This window comes from Lepeophtheirus salmonis, chromosome 14, assembly GCF_016086655.4.
Source record: "Lepeophtheirus salmonis chromosome 14, UVic_Lsal_1.4, whole genome shotgun sequence".
Taxonomy (NCBI): Eukaryota; Metazoa; Arthropoda; class Copepoda; order Siphonostomatoida; family Caligidae; genus Lepeophtheirus; species Lepeophtheirus salmonis.
In genome coordinates, this window is record NC_052144.2 from 15,181,520 (window position 1) to 15,204,013 (window position 22,494).

Genomic DNA, 22,494 nt, shown 5'->3' on the forward strand with positions numbered 1-22,494 from the left:
AAAACAAGATATATGTGTAGGTACCTTTCTTTAAAATGTGACATGATAAAATATGAAATGTTAGGAATGAGTCTTGTCTGTTTGACATTTTTCGTAAAATATTTATTTTAAAAAACAATTTGGACAATGGTATTTAGTTATATGTTTATCTCTTTGGACATACCTTGTCAACAATAAGTCAACTGAATTTCCACGTTTTCTGTTTCTGTCAAGCAATTATTCCTACCTATACGGAATTACATGGGTACACAGATAGAGGCACATGAATATAATTAAACAGGAAAAAATGTATAAAGAGATTTCAGGAGACAACACTACGTGCCAAAATAAAGTGTCTGTATAGTCACATACATCCTCTCAAAGCACAAAAACTACATTTTTCCCCCCTTTAAAAACAGCAAGCATGAGAATCAAGTTAAATATAATCCATATATAAATATTTATTTATCTTGACATCTTAAAAAGATGGAAACGTGAGGACTCAATCTTCCCGTTAACTTTGTAATTAGTTACTAACCTTTTTTTTTTTTTTTTTTTTGGTTTAAAAATAGCAATGTTGTGAATGACTTTGAGTGAATACATACCATTAGTAAAATAACTGTTGCCTCAAGTTATGAATAAAACTAATTTAAATCAAAGATATGAAAATCCATATTTTCGTGAACAAAATTAGCCTTCTATTACCCATATTTCAAAAATAACATATTGGTAATTTAGAAGTTATGTTAAGGCATTTATACATTGTATGTCTATTCACCAGATATTGTGTTCATGACAATGATGAAAAGATCAAAACTATGAGCCAAGTGGTAAAACTCGCTGAGTACAAACGACGTTACTCTATCATCTTCCTTCGTGACGAGTGCAATTTGGTCTTCTCTGCGAAGAATTAATCTTGTTACTTCAATTAAAACGGTGAAGAAACATGAAGGTTGAGTCATTACGAATAGAGTCATATCTATGCATACACATTACTCAATGCCCATAAAGGATAAAAAAGTAGTCGCGTAGCCAAGTATATTCGGAGAAATATTGATACAATGTTCTTCCTTTCCCCGCCTGTTTTATAGCTTTGAAAATCCAGAGTTGAATGGCCTTTAAAAAAAAAAAACATCGAAAATTAATATGGTAACCCTGACAATTTGAAGAATGTTTCGGAGGAGAGAGAGAATCATCCTCATGACGCTTCATTAAATCAGCTACAGTCAGTTGTGACTAGGGAGGAAGGAGAGAAAGAATCATCCTCATGACGCTTCATTAGATCAGCTACAATCAGTTGTGACTTGGGAGGAAGGAGAAAAAGATGTAACCAAGGACATATGCTATAACTACTCCGATGTCGAATCCCAATTATACTCTGAGTCCAACAAGGACTTTCAATTATATCTCTGCAACAAGTCCCTAGGACCTTCTTTTATGAATTATCAATCAGGGTTTAAATATAATTGAATCTATATAGGAAAAGATGTTCACTACTACTCAGGAATTAAATAATAATGACAACTGCTATGAAAAAGAAAATTAAGACTACTAATTCCAAAAAAAAAACCCGGCCAGCTAAGAAAAGCCCCGGATTTTCATCACTGCTTATATCCTTGTACTTCTCTACTCTTTTTACAAATTGAGTGTCTACCAAAACTATGCAATGTGTCAAATTTAATTGTTCCTATCCCTTGAAAGGTTTCGTTAATTCAGAAGATAAGTCGTACTTGTGTATATGAACGAATTATAAACAAAACAAATGATATTTAGGTTTTTTAAAAAGGGCCGGTAATAAATACACCGGATTTTCATCACTACTCCAAACTATTGATTGTCTTTGAACAATTTTAATACTAAGTATATTTTTTAACATCTCTAACAATAATTATTTTATTTTATATCAACTTCCTTACTTTTTGACTGGCTATGTTTTGCTTTCTTTGTTTTGTTTTTTTTGTATTATTAATTCAAATTAATTATTCAAAATTCGGCTATAACAATCTTTGGACAGTCAATGTCCTCAATTCAAAATTTGATCAAAATTTAGAATCAACCAATTTATAGTTTTGTATGTGTTCGAATGTAAGTTAAACAAATAAGGCAGCACTATGTATCACATGACATACTCAGAATATGAAATACGATAGTCGTCTAAGACTATTACAAGCTCTTTAAGAAGGGAGAGACAAAGTCTTGTACAAACGTATATGGTTCTTTGTATTCCAGTTGCAGAAGAGGATGTATTAATGACCATCAGACTCTAGTTAGTTAGTTGTTGTTGTTTTTTGTCTATGAATAAGGCGTGTATGCATGTTAGGTAAATAGATGGATACATAAATATAAGTTCAAGGTCTCGTTAGTGATAGTATGATTTTTTTATAATTGTATTTTCATACAACCATCGTGTATTTGGTGTTGTCTGAATCCAAGACACCAAAAGAGAATAACATTTAAACAAGAATTAAATATTGAACAATTAGTCTTTTAGATTTAATTTCGTTTTTATCTAGTGTTATGTTAAACTTATCTTATATATAATTAATTATTTTTAAAATGTCATTTATTTATTTATGATTTTATGGTTTTATGATTAGATCTAGTAATTGGTGCTGCAACTTTGTCTGAGATCGATATTTTTCCAATAAGGTCTCACGTGATTATTATTTTGACCGATTTGGAACAATACTTTTGTATAAAATGAAATTTAAAGCTGTTATAGAATTTTAGAAACATGAAATAATCACGCATGCAGCGTAACTTAAATGGCTGTATTTCCCCTGTTGAAGGAATGAATTTATAAATCACGTTGACCCTTTATTTTGCTTTTTTTCAACCAATCACTCGTTTTATATTCACCTCATGTGGATATAAAAATATTGCATGATTTTTCTAGGTCTATGGAAGCCGTGGCAAAGAAAAATTGAAATTAATTTTTCAAAAAGAAGCAAATTTTTATTTTATGGGACCAATCAATGTATTTTACTATAATCCAGAGAGATTTTGGATCCGAATTAGTTCAGTCTTACAAAGTTTATATTGGTCTCAGATCGAACCCCAAAATTAGTACTTAAACTGAATGAATTATTTTTTAAATTCCAATTTGACAAACAAAATAACAACCAATTAGATTTTAATGTATATATATTTTTTACTTATTTCAGGAAAGTCAAAAGAGTGAGTGCAATTCGAGTCACTACCTATGCATAAACCATTATAGTAACGGATAAAAACTTTTGCTCCTTCAAACCAAAAACCTTCACCAACCAGAGCACAATTGTCAACACAGTAATCAAGTAAGTAAAAACATTTCCTTACTGATCTAAAATAAGAATGGACATGACGTATTATGTAGGCAGTAGATAATTGGATTAGAATATTAGATAGGTCATAGTTAATTATCTTTTTATTAACCAAATATTAATCAAATATCTATATGTTGAATTTATACAAACGTAGGTTGATTAACGAAAATAGATACATATTATTACTGGCCATTAAATCCGTTAATATATTGTTTTATAAGAAAAAATTACTAACCCTAATGAAGTTTTTATTGAAAGGAATACGAACCCTAGGAACAACCTATTTATTGTCACGAACCAGAGAGCTTTTTAGAAAGACAGTCATACAGTATCATATGAAAAAAAGATATTTTTTTATACAACAAAAATATTTTGAAATGTATTTATTTGTTTCCTTTAAATATGAGACCAATTTTAATTATAGCTTTTTTATATTTCTTATATGTGGATTTTTGGAATTTTTAGGGGAAAAAATCAAAAAATAATTTTTTTGCCAAAAAGTTTAAAATATTAACTTCCTTGAAAAAAAAATCAAATTTTTTTTTTTTTTTTTTTTTTAAAAAGTTTTAAAAATCAATAGATATTCAGAAAAAATTAAATTTTTAGAAAAAAAATTAAAAAATCCATAGCTATTTATTGAAAATTAATTTTTTTGTAAAAAAATTTAAAAAATTTAAATTCCAAATATTACTTTTTTTACAAAATTTTTTTAGAAAAATTACATTTTTTGGAAAAAAAAGTTTAAAAATGAAATTTCAAATCTTAATTTTTTTTTTTGTTTAATCAAAAATGAACAGTTATTTATAAAAAAATTAAATGTTTTGGAAAAACAAATCAGATATTAAATTTTTTTGGAAAAAAATTTCAAAAATCTGTACCTTTCAAAAAAAGTTTTAAAGTTTATACTTTTTGCTTTGCTACATAATTTGGCCGAATGAGGAAATCTAGATAAAAACAAAAATTCCTTAACTTGGGTTGGGCTAGAGCCCCTCCAGCACACCCCTACGGACGATCCTGTGTATATTTATATTAAATCTCATAAATGGTGATTAGTGAGCTATACATTCAGAGGAGCTTCAAAGTACAAATTTCATGGTACTTAATTGATGCATCTTTCCTTTTCAACATCTTCCTTTTTTGTCATCAATGATTTTATAATGTTATATCAGGATCTTTCTTCCTGGTATATATATATATTTTTTTTGTAGTTTGAAACAATGGAGGATCTCATCTTTTTAAAAGAGTTATCATGATTCTTCAACATCCTCCAACTGACAGCATAGATAAACTGCCATGTTGAAAAAATAGCTGTCAGTAGATAGAGATTTGACAAAATTGTCACATTTCAAAAGATGAAAAGAAAAAAACCTCAACTCTTGTATACGTAGAGGCAAATATGTTCATTTTTATAAAAATAATTATTGTTTTTCCTCTTTCAATATGACCGACTTATCAGAACGATAATGTTTTGTGAAAATCTTTTATTTTTTAAACTAACAAAAACAAAATCTTTGAGGAACTTGCTTTAAAAAATGACTTGATATCTAAGAAGAACAGTTATATTTGAATTAGACCAAAGTTATATGTATTGAGCATCCTATGAAATGATTAGATTTTTACAATTAATTATCTGTTATAAGTTGGATAATTAGAGAAAAATATTTTATTCTTGGAAATTTAAAAATTTAACTATACGCTATGTATTATGAAATGATAACATCTTTTTAATACATCCATACTCCAGGAGTGTCGGAAGGAATATGTTTTAAGGACTTGGTTTTTTGAAGAAAAAAATCATAATCTAATAATTTTTTTGAAAATACAATTAAAAGTCCACAGCTGTCCACAAAAATTAAATATTTGTAAAAAAAGAAATATCCACTGATGTTTCCAAAAAATTAAATTTCTTTGAAAAAAAATTTCATAAATCAATAGCTTTTCAATTAAAAAAATTTGAAGAGAATTTGGATGTTTGGGGGGGGTACAGCCCCTTTTAGCCTACTCTTCTGTGAACGCCTCTGAAAATAGTCTGATATATAACAAAGCTAGATGTTAGAGCCATATTTTATGGTGGACAGTAAATGTGTAAGTCCTTTTATTATTCTGTGTAAATTATTAGTCTCCACCCGGTATATCTCCGACTTTGTACAAAGATGTCTTGTATGGAGATAATAAAACTTATATATATTTGTCACAAGTATGTGTTACTTCGATGAAGCTATTATTCAAACTTGTAAGTTCAAAGATAGATTCTCATATCCATGTGAATGATGTGATGATTTTTTTTTTTTTTTGAATCTCAACCTTGAAGATGTTAATACTAGAGACATTGAGAAGGGGGAGGGAGGGGGCTGTCCTGCATCTCATTTCCACTTTGTTCCTTGGTACGTATCGATATAAAAACTGAAATCATTTGAAAAATTGTTATTTGACGGGATAGATATTTCAAAATGGTTGACATTTACACATTATTATGTGCTTGTAGAGGGAACAAAAGGTTTTTTTTATCTATTCCCATTCTTTTGTAGCCATTTAAATATTATGTGGATTTCAGCCCAAGGGCCTTAGTAGATAGTATGTAGAACTGAAAGGAAATGTTTTTCGAGGTGTTGTTCACTTTTTCTGCCCTAACAAAAACCTCTTTTAATTTCCACATGGGAGCAATCTATAGAAAAAAAACCCACACTTCATATGTATATATAATCTAGATAATAAAGAATAACCTTTTATCCTGATAATTTTTCTTTTTGCATTTTTCCGGATCGTCCTGGGAACTATCATTATAAATTAATTTTGTTAATTAAATTTATTTTCATTCCTCTTTTTTTAAGAAAAGTCAAATTAATCATTTAAAAAGATGTATCAATATTATTTTTGACGAAATATTAAAATCTCTCTCTAACCCCAAGATCGTCACTGATTAGGTTATTTTAGGGCAAATCAAAATATAGTCACCCAACATTAATTTATAGAAGCAAACGAAATAAATAAGGTATAGATACGCATTATAGCTGTAGTTCCGAACCTTGAACCCCGTGTGCTTTGAGGTTCATCGTTAAGAGTTCTTCGAGATATTATATAAATAACAAATAAAACATTTGATTAAACATATTTTTATGCTGGAATATATTCAAAAATGTTATTGGAGACCGTAGTTTGGAGTCATTGCTCTATGAGATGTGTTACAAGTCGTATCAGGTTCATACAAGTTATAGAAGAATCTTCATGATTCATTCATACATTTTAAAAACAATATCCTCTTATAAATAAGAAGATATTCTTTTTTTGAATATGTCAAACAAATAAAAATCGTAAATATATTCAGTTTTTATATAAAAGTATCAATAAACTCTTATTTTTCATCATAGAGCCTTCCTATGTAAAGTGGTTTTATGTCAATTCAAGTAACTACCTAACTGAATATCCATTAATTTTATATAGTAGTTCTGAGAATTTTGACTTTTATTTGAATTATTTTTACATGATTTAATCAGATTTGTCTGTTTGAAAAAGTAAAGTTGTCTTTAAGAAAATATGGTTTATTTTAATATAATATTTATATATTTATTCTGATATGATGTTATTTGGTACAGACTGGACTTTAAGCATTAAAATTACCCAAAAATGACGACTTCAAAAATATAAATTTAATTTGAAATCATTCTAGTAGCGTATGTATTAGAATGCTGCTGAAAAATATCAATATTCAAAATTAAAAAAAAGTATAGATGCAAATAAACCTACTTTATTTTAGTAGGTAGTGACCAAACATTGAGTACAACATTTTGAGAATAAAGTTATGATACCATAATTCCGGGAATTTCTTTTTTGATCTGTAAAGGTAATACCACGGCCGAGATCTTCTTTTTTTTTTAGTTGGAACGATTTGGACCGATATTACGGCCAAGGATAGGGTGGTAGACCGTGAACTGAAATTTCAATAATGAACGAATTTCTTTCAGTCTTACTCTGTAGAACAATTTTATCCTCATCACAGTAGACACCATTGAAACACTTTTAAATTCATAACATCTCAAACCCATATAGAATTTCCAGATTGAAACGTAACACCAGTAATTTGTTTCCTTTTAACAAGTTTTACAAAGATATGAATCTTGTTATGAATGTCATGGGTGTAGTAGTATAACTTTGTCTACTCTTTCTCATGTTCAATGACGTATTCCTCATTCTTTGATCCTCCGGCTATAAATTCCTTGAATATAAATTATCTTCTAAAGAAACAATAATTTCCCCCATGCAGTTTTTATATTTTATCCAATAAATATGTATTTTTTTTATTGTTCAAAAATGACTAACAAATGAGATATATTCTACATAAATTAGGAATGTTCACCCCCCTATTTCAACAAACATAAATACTACATCAACTTTTTGAAAGTCCTGAAGAGCGAGAGCAGCGAGAATCGTAGACAAACGACCTTCATGTCAAGAATTTTTCCAATTAAACACACAGGCACATAAAAATATCATAGATAGATTATAAATGAAAAACAATATTATTTTTTGGGAAAAAAATATATTCAAAAGTAAAAAAAACGTAGTGAGTCGGATCAACATCATCTAAAAATGGGGATCTCATTAAAATCCCCAAAAAGAATAGAAACATGATGAAGTCTTTGTCCTTAGACAGCATACTTGATATCAGCTGTAGAAATCTAAATAATTGTACATATAGATATAGGTAGGGATATTGTAATCAGTTAAATTGTGTTTTTCTTTCTACACTTAAATGTGGGTGTTCTCTTCATTGTCAGATAGAGAGATAGTAAGTGAAAAAAATAAATTTTCTCATTCAGGAGAGACTTTTAAGTTGATTTTTTTTTTTTTTTTTTTTTTTTTTCATGGGAGTTCTTTAACGACCTATTTTTTAATAATTTCGTGGTCAATTACATACTTAACAGTGGCTTTAATAATATGTAAAGAAAGGCATAATGATCTATAATGAATAAATTATTTAAATATGCATTATAAAATACAGGGTTTGATCATACACATTGGGCTATTATCAATCCGGAATTATATTAGCGCAAAATCACAGAGGACCACAAACCATCTTATATCTGAACAGAGCTAGCTGAGATGGTTGTAAAGAGGGTTTGGAGTCATCGGTGACATTAAAAATACTGGAGTCAAGCATTTTATTGTCCGACTTCACAGCCCTACTTTCATTGGCTGGAAGAAAAGGTTGTGATGCACAATAAAGGAAACGACGTGATAGAAGCATAAACTTACATACCTCCAAGACGCTCAATTTCCATTCAGATGATGTCACGTAAAAACTCATGAACTTCATTCTTCCATTTATTGTTTTGAAAAATTTAATTGAAATTAAAATTACATATTTCATCCTATTATATAGGTAGCTGTAACAAGAGCTCATAGGTGGTAATGCAACGTGTTGGATTCTTGTTTGAGTACATATAATATACATAGTATCTTTGTAGTTAATAGTCTACATATGTCTGTCTTATTATCTTTTTTTTTTGTTCCACTATCTAGATAATACGAGAATTTAATATCCCCCCTCTTCTCTCCGTGTGGAAGGGAACCTAGAACATGAAGGCATATTCAAGTATATTATTTGATCAAACATTTTTCTAATATCTTCATTTTGTTAAACAACATACTGCCAGAGTAACTTTATATATATGTAATGATCAAAATCCAGTGTAGAATGGACATGTTATAAAAAAAGAAAGCGAAAGTGAACATGGTAACCCTGATAATTTGAAGAATGTTTTGGAGGAGAGAAAGAATAATACTCATGACGGTCCATTAGATCAGCTACAATCAGCTGTGACTAGAAAGGAAGGAGAAAAGGATATAAACAAGGACATATTCTAGAATTACTCTGATGTCAATCCCCAATTATACTCTGAGTCCAACAAAAACTTACAGCTATAACCACGCAACAAATCCGTAGGGTTACTCATCTTCTTTTATGAGCACTCACGAATTATTAATCAAGTTTTGAATATAATTGAATTTATTTCAGAAAGGATGTTGTTCACTACTCAGGAATTAAATAATAATGACAACTGCTTAGGGAAAGAAAATTCCTTCTTTAGATTGCCGATTCCAAAACAATGGACCAAAATTGATATCCTTCTCTCCCTCTACTCATTCTACAAAGAGGGCCCACCAAAGCTATGCAGTGTCTCAAATTTAATCGTTCCTATTGCATGAAAGGTTTCTTTAATTGAGAAGATGAGTCGATCTTGTGAAGAGTAACGAATTATTAACAAAACAAAGTAGATTTAGGTATTGAAAAAAAACCACACAGACCCTATATCAAAATCCAAACATTTTTGAGCAATTTAATAATGAAATAATATTTCTGATGGCAGTTGTTGCCTACGGCAGATATAAGTAGAAAGAAAGGAAACAGATTCGAGTTTAAGTGGAGAGGATATGGAGGTTACCGTTGTGGATATTAATGGCTCCTAATTCATTACCTCAAGACCGGAGGTTTGGTTCATATTAGTTGAAAACTCCTTCAAAAAGTACAAAATCCCTAAGGACAATACTATGTTTTGTCACGCTTCAGCAGCTTTGCCTTGTTATGAGCGTCTTAAAAAGCTGTGAACAGCTATATGAAAAAACAAATACTGAGCTTTTGGAAGAACTGTCTGTGCCTAAGCCAATGGATAGGGAAATCGTCAGAATATCTGGAGGAGTTCAGACTTAAAGAAAAAAAGTTAGGTGTGTCTGAAGACATAATAAAACACAAGTTTTTAAAAGTATTGCCAAAGGGCATTAAAATGGTCACAAGTAAGTCCACCCATCGAAGCTATGGGACCTCTAGCAGATTCTCTCACGACTCTTACATCTTCGGGAACTGTGTCTGCCATTGGAGAAGTCAGTCCTAAGAAGGATAAGACCCAGCGTGCTTTGTTGGAAGTGACGCCTTTTAGTCCCAGTCAACGTCCGGTTGTCTGTCGGACACATATATTTTTTGGAGAGCAAGCCAGAATATGCAGATCATGGTGTTAATGGTCTACAAAAACTGGAGTTTGCGTATCCACTCCTTCTATGCCGTCTAGTCGATCATACTCCCCTAATAGATTCCGGGAAAACTGAGTGGGCAAGTCGCTAGAGCGACAATAGGTTTGCCTTTAATCAAAATTGCTACTCAATTCAATCTTGGACAGATTAAAAAATATCTTATCGATATGGGAGCAACTGTTTCTGTTATTCCGTGGAAAAGTATTTCAAGTTCTTCAATTACTCCTTCACCTCTGCAATTATCAGCAGCTAATGGAGCCTCAATTATTCAGGAAATAAAATTAAAAGTTTATAAATGTAAATTAAAATGGACATACTCCTAGACTTTCATCGGGGCATACGTACTCAGACCCATCATCGGGCTAGACTTTCTCAGAAACTATCAATTTACGATATACTGTGGAAAAGGGATAATTAAAGACTCTCAGACTGGGCTTATTGTCATTGGAAGTCTAACTGAGAGACACTCTTTTTTCTAAGTAGATATGTGTATTACCCAAATTGAAAAAAAACGTGCTAGCTATTTAAATTATTGTTATGCATTTGTTATTGCATATGCAAGGATGAGTTGATTTATGCATAGAAAAAAATACATCGCATTTATGTACTGTTCTTCATATGAACAATCACTTTAATCATCTCTTCCAATGATGAGTTTTGAAAGTACCTAACGTATTTATGTAAATATGTTATGTAGTTCATAAACTCGGGTTTGATCATTTTATTTTTATCTTCTAAAGAAAAAAGCGTGGTTGCAAAAAAAAAAAAAAATAAGAAAAAATAACCATGGTGTGTGAGTGTGTATCAATTAACACCTACATGGATGAGATCATCATGAATCTTTATAACTACATAATAGTATATCTGCTGGGGAACTAGATATAGCATTAGTGATGTGGTTCTAAAGACAAAGACAAGTTTAGTCCAGGGGCATTGTTAGTTGAATTGTTCAACGCTAGCATATAGCTTGCTAAAGTCAAAGATATTAAGACGGAGGCGAAACCTGATCAATATTTGTACAAATAAGTGGTTTTACGTTAGTGGCCTAAAGTATACTTGAATAATAGTCTGTAACTAACTACTCATCTTCAATGAGTTCATCCTTGAATTAAAAAGGTCATAGCCAAGGCATTAGTGAGCGACGCTCACTTGAGCAACACATAAAATTCTTGAACAAGAGCGCAAGAATCATTTTAGAAGAGTGATAACATCGCTACAATTTTCGCTGATTTATGTAAGTTTGTATTACTTTCTCTGTTTCTATCTCTTGGAGATAACATCAAAAATTTGAGAGATAAAAATAATTTTATGGATTGCAAGAATACAGGGTTGAAGTGATATCTCCAGATAAGCTAAAAAAAAATCCCATGCTTTATCTATGACTCTCCACTGTTTTCGGTTGAGAAGTTTGCCTCTGTTTTAGCTAACCAATTTAGGAGGACTCAGACATCGGTTCCCCCAGAGACACCGCCATCTCCTTCCGGTGTGTAGATACCGTTGGAAGATAAATCTGTATGATCTGTGAACGAATTTCTGCAGCTGAAATATGATTTTCTTATATTTGTATGTCGTAGGATAAAAATATCAAAATCTAAACTAATCATCAGACTTAACTGCATGACATTGCATGAAACTTTGTAAATATATATCCCCTAGGACAGTGGTTCTCAAACTTTTTGTGCCCACGGCACACTTAAAGACAAATTAAAATTTCTTAACAAACCTATTTTAATTAAACCTATCATTTGGATTAGTATAAGCTATTGAAAGTAATGAATGGTTATCACGAATCGTACGGCACACTTAAACTTGCAATATATTGAACTTAATCACAATCATAAAGAGCTGTCAAACTCAAATACCCCTGTACGAGCAAAAAAAATGATTGCTGCTTATTTTTGATTCCTTAAAAAACGTACAAACTTAGCAACTGAGCGGTTGCACACTCAAGATTTCTTGAGCGGACTAATTTTCTGGTAATAACATAAAAAACTACATCATGACACGAAATCTACTCAAGCTAAAAGATATAATTTTGTAGGCTTCTGTCTTCCTATTTTTTTAAATCATTTATGTTATGATACCGTTGAATGATCCTCCATAGTGTAAAAATACTAAATACAACCCTGGTATCTTCACCTTTAACTCTTTGCCTCGTATCCATTCAAGAGAAAAGTAATTAATCATGTCCCTATTAAGTATATTCACACAGAAGAAGAATCCATCCTCTATTATGAGGGAAACTTCAGAGAAGATGGGGAGGTTTTTTTTACAAGTCTGTAATTCAATGGGTTTCGTATCCAACAAATAAAGTTTCTCTTTGATTATCGTTAATTCTCCAACACTGGATTTTAATCCTCTCATAGGGAAGTTAATCATTCACAAACTTCTTTTTCTAGATATTATCCCCCATTGTCTTTTACTACAGAGTGTCTCAACCTCATAGATAAGTATACGATATTACTTGAGAGTGTTGTATATGCACGTGTTGGCAGTTTTATTAGTGAATAATACAGTTAAAGTATTAAAACTCGTTTTGTAAAAGCAGATATGCAATTTCCCAGATCTATAAAAAATTTATCCGGAGGCTTTTAGGTAAGTTGACATTTCAATTTACAATTCTATGCATCAGCCCCCATAATGAATTTATATAAATTGAATATAAATGTATTATAGTATATAAAGGATAATAATTTATTGAAATCATTTTCCCCCTTATTTTCGAAAGAGTAGATCGTCAGTCTTCTATTGTTACTCGATTAAGGACATTTATGATTTACTTAATATATATACATATAGTTACAATTAGTGATGGGACGATTCAAAAAGAAATCTTGATACCGATTTTTTAATATTTTAAAGAATAGTTAAAAGATACAATTATTCTATAAATTCCCCGGAATTACAATTTTTCCCAAGACGAATTTTCCCCAGTTGAGTAATCCCATGGCGAACCCTGCAAAGGAAAGCTTCCCTAGATCCCTTAACAAAACGTATTCCCATAAAATAACAATATTTGCACTAAACTCGTGTGTTAACAACACTTTTTCTTCAAGTTTAGTTTGTGTTCATTTTGTTTCCTTCCAGTTTGTAAGCATTTCTTACCATAAATTAATTTATTACAATATTTATAAATTATAAGACATCGGTAACAAATTCACATGGTCGTTTTTTATATCTTGACGATCTGTTTAATACTATTTTTTTTTTTCATAACTTAGAAAAGTAATAAATAGTTAAATACCAGTAGTAAATAAAAGTAGAAAAGACTTGGAGTCTCTTATGTTTGAATTTAAAATTTGTAATAATTACTTAACTACATAATAACCAGAGTTGTAAATTATACGGATTTCATTTTGTATTAAAAAAATGTAGTTCACAATAGTATTTTTTTGTTTTCCAAAGTCTTTGATTCTCTAGAAAAGAATAATATCTAAGAATAAAATAACCCCTTGTCAGCTTGTTTATGAAAGACGGAGAGTTGCATTGGATTTGTTGGAGAGCACTCCTCTGAAAGATTCTACAAATTGTCATGGTTACCATATGAGTTTTCTGTTGTTTATTTTACATAGTGACGGAGTTACATCCTTAATAATTACAAAATACCCTATATATATGTTGTTGTTGGCAGCTGTCGATTTCCTTGTCACGCCAACTTCATAATTTATTTTCTTCATAAATAAACAAAGTAATTAGTTATACTATACTTTGATTCGCTTCCAAAAGGACAGTAATACAATTTCTTGTTGATTGCTCATCCTTTATATAATATATTTTGGCCATTTTATCATTTATATGAATTTTTTTTGGCCATTATACACAAATACAAGCGTAACTACTAAGATTTGAATAAAAAATTACAAGGCAATATTATAATACAGTATCGAATGAAGCACTATGTTTGATTTGAATAATACAAAATCTATATGTAATTCGTTTCAAAAAGTATGTTGGAAAAATATGACGGTGATAGTCTGGGAGTACTGCAGAGATCAATAGCAGTTGGTATGATTGACTTATTTGTCTAACTAGCAGATTATTTCTGGCCTTTCTCCTGCTTCTTTTTAAAGGGAAGGTTGCGTGATATAAGGAAGGTAATGACGTGAGAGACAGTGTTTAAGATTTACTAAATAGATTAAAGAAGCAGACGACAAACACATAAAAAATAGAAAAATATATCACCTTTAACTACGATAGATTTAAAATTGTTTAAGTGCGATATGTTCATCATTTGACTCGTGTTATTGTTAGGGGTGGGATTTTTGTAGAAAAAAGTGTATATTCTCTTAGCCCTCTACAAAATTCCTATCCCTAGTCACTTTGTTGAGGCAGGCTTTGTATATTTACAACTCTACATAAATGCGTGTATATGATGCTCTTTGTTTAATGAACTAAATTGAGTCCCCCTCATATTTTGGAGTTCAAAGTTTTCCATATATACATATGTAAAAACGTGGGACCGTCTCAAACGTCATTAAAGAGGAAAAGGTTATGACTTTTCAAGATCATGGTTAATAATACCTCATTCTATCATCCTATCTATACTACGTATAAGTGTAATATGTAACTATGTACTCTGTAGGAGCATGCATATGTGGTTTCCCGCTTCTTTCTCGTTTATTTTGAAATGACGTATCCTTCTATTTAATGACCTCTGTATGTAAATGTGCTTCATGCGGTTTTAAATAAATTAAAGCTTAGGGTCATTGCTCCTATATGTACTATGAATGAATATTTAAAGTATATTTCAAAACATAATAAGTCATTTTTAACCACAAAAAAAGGGAACACAAAAATAAAGGAAAACGAGTGAGTACATATATGGAACAAGGTCTTGGTTAATTAAAGGTAAAATAATAATAATATTGTATGTTACATAGTGAGTCCTTTCACAACCTATGCACACAAATTGCTTTTTTTGTTTTCTGAACCTGTCATCAAGGTAGACTGAGCAGCAAGGGTGTGGGTAATTATTTTAAATCAGAAATCATTTAAAATCATTTTTTTCAGAAAATGTTTATTTTTAATTTGTAACAAGTTATGTATTTTTTTACGAAAAAAAACAACAAACTTACACTTTTGGGGCATTTCATGTCAAGTGTACACACTTTTTGGAAATTTTTGACATGCTCATCACCGATTTTGATCATTCTTAGAGAAATGTTTACCCCAACAAAATAACACTATCTCTAAATTTTCAACTTTCGGAGTCTTTCAAAGTTTGGACCTTTTCAAAGGATCATCGAACTTTAGTTAGACATCAATCTGCTCAGACTCAACTGATTTGAGTAATGTTTGATTTAAAATAGCAAGTGCTTTAATTTAATATGCATTAAAAAATAACATTTGCGGGAAAAAAAACCAGGCAAACAATAATCAAAAATATTAAAAATGGCGCCCCAGTTAAACTCCAAATATGATTTTGCCAATTTTTTGTTAGAAGTTTAAACTCCTCTTACACAATTAGTGTGCGAAAAATTATGCGAATCTAATGGAATCATCTTTTGTTATGCTCATAATTGAAAAAGGTCATATTTGTCAAAAAAAAAATTCTGTTTTTACGGCCTCATTTGGGAGTCCTCTACATCCTACCTATACGAAGTGGGGAAACCAAAGTTTAATTGTGGTTTTTGATGGTGCGGAGTCCCCATACACTTTCCAGGCCATTGCTTAGATTGAACAGTATTTTTACCCATCAAGAATCAGTGTAAAATTAATACACGAAATTGTTATGGATCCTTTGTTTTGGAAGGAACAAAAGTTGCGTCGCACTTAGCAGAATAACCCAAAAACTAAAAAACAGATTCTAATGAAATTGGGCAGTTGTCTTTTGTAGGTTGATACTGATTGAAAATGAGGTAAACTTAAAAAAATAAATAGCCCTATATTTGTGTGAAGCCCGGGATTTTTTAGCCCCTGTGCGATACGTATACATTTAATAAAAAACATGCTCATTAAAATAATCAGGCTCCTTAAAGGGCTGTGACAGTGAACTATTTTTATTTATACGACGGCCAGTGATATACACTTAATTATACCTTAATATGTAATAACACCTTGAACGTTAATAATTAGTGATTCAACATATTTTTATTTATTTTATTAAATTTATAACCCCATTTAAATGTTTTAATTCTTGTAATGATCCCTAACTATGGAGAGAATTTACAACTATTGTTGTGTTCGTCCTTCTTTAGGACTGAAAACTGCAGTCCGGTCCTGTTTATCAGTCCTAAAACTTATAAAGTTCGGTCCTTGATGACTTCACTCAACTTTATTTCTTGTTGCTTCAATCAGTTTGGGTACTGACAGTCCGAAGGATGGAGAGTCTTAAGGACCGATCCTAAGACTGGACCTGACCAAATGACTAAAGACACATACACAACACAAATAACTATAACTTACCGGTCAATTTCAAATACAATTTCTCAGCAAAACAACTGACAGCTAATATTATATAGACATAGATGGGTTTAAAGACGTGGGGGAACATTGGCTCTATCTGTGACAAACATCTATCGGCTACGATGGAACTTCATATCATCCACAGTAATTTTCTTCCGTGGGCAGCCCGGGTGCCCTTTGTTTTGTCTGTAAGGATATGTCTTTTGTAAAAGTGGGTTGACTTCATCCTCGGGTCAGTATTTATGGCCCTGGAGACTGTTGCACGGCTTACTCGGTGTTTTTTTTTTTTGGATAGAGTGTTAATTGGCGTTCCAGGATATTACTTCAAGGAACTTTAGGGCCTACCATGAATATGGGAGTGCGTTTTTATCACTCCGGGATTCTCTTCCTTTCAGAGGCTGCAAATGATCTAGACTTTGCTCTTTAGATATCAGAGTATCTTCTTGATAAATGCTGAGCTGTGTCCCACACACACCTCCGGGTCTCCTACATCGTAAACACTTGTTTTGAATTAAAAGTTGCTCACCTGACATAAAGTTAAGGCTCAATTTTCCACCTTAAAATTGAAATAACCGAGTTCAATGCGTTCTTTAACTATTGTTTAGAGTATAGTTAAAGATGGTCTGGATTTAGCTGATGGACCCTGATAGGATGTCAAATTTTGTTGTGTGGTATCATTGAAACTATGTAGCTCTGAATAATTGAACCAGTGTTTTAACTGTCTTCCCTAATTAAATATGTATTTCTATAAATAGAAACTTCACATAAAAAACACAATTCACAATTATATATTAATAATTTTAATAAAGCTTTTTGGCAGATCTGCCTAAAATAATGTATTTGAAATTGGTGAGCAATTTATAACCTTTTTTTCTGTCTATTCAACACCTCTTCATCTACATTCTAGTAGGCACTAGTTCTTGTGTATGTAGTAGGTTGTAGACATACCCACCTATACGATAGCTATGGTATAAATATCCATAATACTTTTTTAATCTTCATTTTATAAAATAATGTAATGTTATATCAATTGTTTAGAATATTATTTTTTTGCTATTCATTTGAATTTGATATATCTATGTACGTTGAGAATTGAGATTGTTATAGATACTATTGATATTAATGTTCATATTCTAAGTATCAATCTGATGATCAAATTATCTGGGTTGATTAGTTTTTTATATTATACAAATTATTTTTTTATCAGTGTTTTTTCACCTTTAAATCTCTCTGATTTATTTTGTTGTTGTTTTAATGAGAACCTTTTTTATCTTGTTTTATTTTTAAAGATAAAATATTGATTGTTATTTTTAATATTATTTTTTTTTGTTTTGTTTCAGGCTACAATCTCACGCCAAGATTCATATATTTTTCCTCAAAAAAAATACACACACACATAGGACGTACAAATTTGTAAGAAGAATATCCAAAAGAGAAGAAAAAGAAGAATTAATACAAGAAGAAAAAAAGCGTTGTCAGTCTCGCAGAGAATCTCGACGAGGGAGGAGTGTAATTGTTCCTGCTCTACTTAGTACTACTTAGCCTTATTTTTATTTAAATTTATATAAACTGATTAGTGAATCCTTATTTTTTAAAAGTCTACTACTATATACATCAACATGCCTGTTCAAAGAAGAGGAATGCGAGCACTTCAGATATGGTGCCAAAGAGTCACCTCCGAATATTCCTTAGTAGACATCAAGGATCTATCCCATTCCTTCCGCGATGGTCTCGCCTTCTGCGCCATCATTCACCATTTCCGCCCAGAGCTAATTCCGGAGTTCCATGTTCTCAAACCAGACAACATTTATGATAACAACGATCTGGCCTACCGCATTGCAGAAGAGACACTAGGGATCCCTTCTCTCCTTGATCCACAAGACATGGTTGATACAGAAACCCCAGACAAATTCAGTGTTGTAACGTACGTGTCTCAATTCTATCACTTGTTTAAGGATGAGGATGGAAGTCGTAGTCCCAATGTATCTCTAACGAATCTCAGCCGTAATTCTGAATCAGAGAATGATTCTGTCCTTCAGAGTTCCTCTGAAAACAACACACCTCAGGGCACTCCCACCGTTGCTCCTAAGCGGATCATTAATCAATCTGAGCTCATTGAGAAGTACGGAAAGGACATCTTTAATAGCAGCAGTAACAACAAGACCAAACTCTCCAATAGCAACAACTCTGTTGTTGCACGAATGAGCCATGAATTAAGTTTAAAGGTGAAGATAGGGAATGAAAAATAGTGTGGAATGATTTCGTGTTCATCAGATACCTACATAATAGGTGCTTCCTCTCAAGTCTTAAGAATTAATCCAAATGATTACTACTTTTTTTTAGAGAAATAATTTCTATGATTATTCAAAAATTCATACATCATTTTTTTTATCGTTTTTATTATTTACAAAAATCACTTTTCATTACTCATTTACCTACAAATTTACCATGGAAAATATGAAAGGAAATCTAAACGAGTCTCTGGCAAAAAGAAGACCCCTCAAACAAACTCCCGCTCTCGCCCCCGGCCCTACATAAAGTCTGATATGTTCTTATCATTTAGTATGTCTTATTATTGTCTTTTTATCACTATTGAACTACCCTTCTGTATTATAATATTTATGTTGTTGTGTTTTGGTAAGAAACAGAGTAAAAATTTTTATATAAAACAAATTATATATATCCATGTACATGTTTATAGAGCGGGATTTGAACCCGGGACTTTTAGCAACTATATTAATTATCCTCCCTCAACAACAGCCCCCAAAAAAAGTACGTTTCAATATATATCCTTTTTATACTTTTTATTGCTATATATTTTTTTTTAAACAACAAACAGGCAGTCTCTACAATATGTATAATATCATTTGCACTCAATTGGATTACATATGTTTTTATATGACTCTGTATGTATTAGTTCATACTTCTTTTTTGACATTTTTTTATAGGGAAATAAGGAATTTGTCGTGTTTTTATTTGTGCATTATAATATTGTAAAAAAACAAAAAAACATATACGAATTATTTTCTTACTATGTTTGACTTGATATCTCATTTAGTAATAAATAGAATTTATCTATATTTAAAAAGTATTTGATTTCAATTATACAACACTCGGCCTTTTCCCACTCACATTAGAAATTTACTCAGGATTTTAATTTTCAGCTCTTGATCCTTTGCTTCTTTTATTCTTGTTAAATGTTCTGATCCGTGATTGATTAAAGTGGAATGTGCTTTTGTTAAGCTGGAAATAATTCCTAGTAATTATTGACTAATGATTCATTATTTGGATATCTTTCAACGTCCGGGATGCCTTGTCAGCTAATGCTAGGTGCTGGTATTGCGGAAAAAGCTTCATAGGATTTTAAACAATAATCATGATTGGAAATGTAATGAAATGTGAAAAATCTAATCTCAAATCCAAGATTTCAGTCCGAAAGTCCTAGCTAGGATCGAACAATATCAACACTAAGAAAATAATTACTCATAGTTAGAACGTATAATAATGCGTTCTAGTCACACACTTCCAAATTTTAACTTCAGTTATATTTTCTCTATTTGAAAGAGATTATGAATTATGATGAAACTTCAGCGACTCAAAGTACATAGTTCTAGTTATAATATTATTTAATCTAGAATGTTTTTTTCTTATCTCTATTTCTTATTTGTCTTAACTTCAGTAAATTGCCCTATTTTCATCTCTTGCTCACTCCATTGCAATCACGTCTTTTGACTAAGATTTATCTAATGTAATTTCATACACATCAACGTTTCGAAAAAGGTTTATGAATTTTTATTTGGAATAAACCAGAATCATAGACTATTAATTAAAACCTTCGTTCATAATATCCCAGTTCTAATTATGTTCTAAAAAATATTAAAAGTTATTTGAAAACAAAAATAAATAACCCTAATAAACTAAGAAGGTTATTTAAATTATAAATTTTTGGACGAGGTTGCGAGATTCCTGAATATAATTCAAATATATATATTTGTTTACTTTTTATTTTAGTAACTACTTAATTTCAGCTGCTTTAGTTTCCATAAAAGACCGATAAGAACCGGTCCTAGAACAGACAAATTATATTATGACCGGACTGATAGGATTATTTTTTATATACCAATCCAACGCAAGCCACGGATAAATTTGAATTTTTCGCCATAAATTCTTATTTCCTTTTAGTATTAAGAATACGACATTTTGTGAAATTTTGACCAGATAGAGGGCATCCTAATGGCTATTCTTGTATTCACAAATGGCTAACTACTACCTAATGATTTTGGGCCTTTTTTCGGTTTCTTTCTGGAGGAAGGTTGTGGGAAACAATAAAGGTAACGACGTACTTAACGTTGATTCTGCTATTTCAAGTTCCCTCCTGTTGAGCTGTGAACAATTAAAAGAAATGTCATAGCTGGGAATAGTTTGACCAGAAATGGCAAACTATAAATGGATCATAGTCATTTTTAGGAAATGTTGCAAAATACAATGATTGTCACAATATTTGAATATAATTCGGTAAAAGAGTGCATACTTTTACTGATTATATCTCCCTTTTGACATCCATCTTGCTTAATAAATTACTCCAGAACGGTTAAGTTGTATTTCTAGCGTGGATAACAGTCCAAGAAAAAAAATTTATATTTAAAAATATATTATTTTTATTAACATTATAAATAACTGATTGAAAAATATTATATTTTCAGTAGAAATAATTGTAATATATTTTGACCTCTGACGGTCTTTCTGTGGTTAATTGGATCTAGAAACGGAGGATCATTAGATTTATATATATGTATTCCTTCATTTTTAATTTCATAAAATTTAGTTCAGTTTTAAAACATGATAAAAGAAATTTATTTTCCTATTTTAAGGGTTTAATGCAAAAAAGGCAAATTTTATTTCACCAGGTTGCCATATTTCCTAGTTTAATCCGAAGAACTAAGCTGTACTACATACATACTCGGTTTTTATTAATCTTGAGATATCCCTTATTTATGACATCCGACCTAGCATAGTGTATTTCTCCGGTTCGGCTAAATTGTATTCTTTGTCAAAAAGGATAGTCCAAGAAAATGAAAGGTAGCAGGGGTTTTTTATTTTTTATTATTTGTGGGCCTTAGCACCCAAAAATTATCAACACTTATAAAATTACGAGAGTTGTTTGAATAGTCCGTGCAAAGTCCGAGAGATTGAACTACTGGTGCGTATCGAGCTTATATTTAGTTAGTAGCATCTCTTGGAAGTACACAGACCAACTTTCAGCCAGATCAGTCTATTTCTTTCTGTTTGGTATTTGACTGAATCAAGAAATCGATCCGACAGATTATGGAAACTGTCTTTTGGATTCCCAAAGAATAATCCACATCGAATATTTGGAAAAGTGTAAAACTATTATAATTTCATATTATTTATAGTTATAGGACTGTTTGAAAGCCGAGCTGCAAGAAAAACGCGTGCGAAACCAGTAATTTTCTATCACGGCAATACATCAGCTCATACCTCAGAAGTGATGGTCACAAAATCAATGAAAAGAGTTCAAAAATTGAGGTGCCCACAGCAATAGCAATCTCACGCACCTTCTGTCATAAATCACCAAATCATGGATTTTATCAATGATTTCTGGAGTAGTAACCTCAACAGGGCGTCCAGAACGTTCAGCGTCACTTGTGCCCATATGGTCACTTTGAAAATTTTGAAACTGTTCTAATCGAATGTGCAGAGTCCCCATAATGTTTATCAAGTTTATTTTTAGTCTCCTCAGGCGTTTTGTCTTTCATAA

At 31.0% G+C, this 22,494-nt stretch overlaps 1 protein-coding gene across 3 annotated transcripts in view; it reads left to right on the forward strand.

The window, feature by feature from the left end:
* LOC121128996 (MICAL-like protein 2) overlaps positions 1-19,795 on the forward strand; it is a 46,699-nt gene extending 26,904 nt beyond the window's left edge. For all 3 annotated transcript variants that reach the window (XM_040724626.2, XM_071893219.1, XM_040724625.2), the window contains exons 2-3: positions 3,144-3,275; positions 18,056-19,795. In XM_040724626.2, the coding sequence (XP_040580560.1) occupies positions 18,335-18,964 (630 nt within the window). In that variant the 5' untranslated portion in view covers positions 3,144-3,275; positions 18,056-18,334 and the 3' untranslated portion in view covers positions 18,965-19,795. The remainder of the gene's footprint in view (positions 1-3,143; positions 3,276-18,055) is intronic.
* Positions 19,796-22,494: the final 2,699 nt, after the last annotated feature.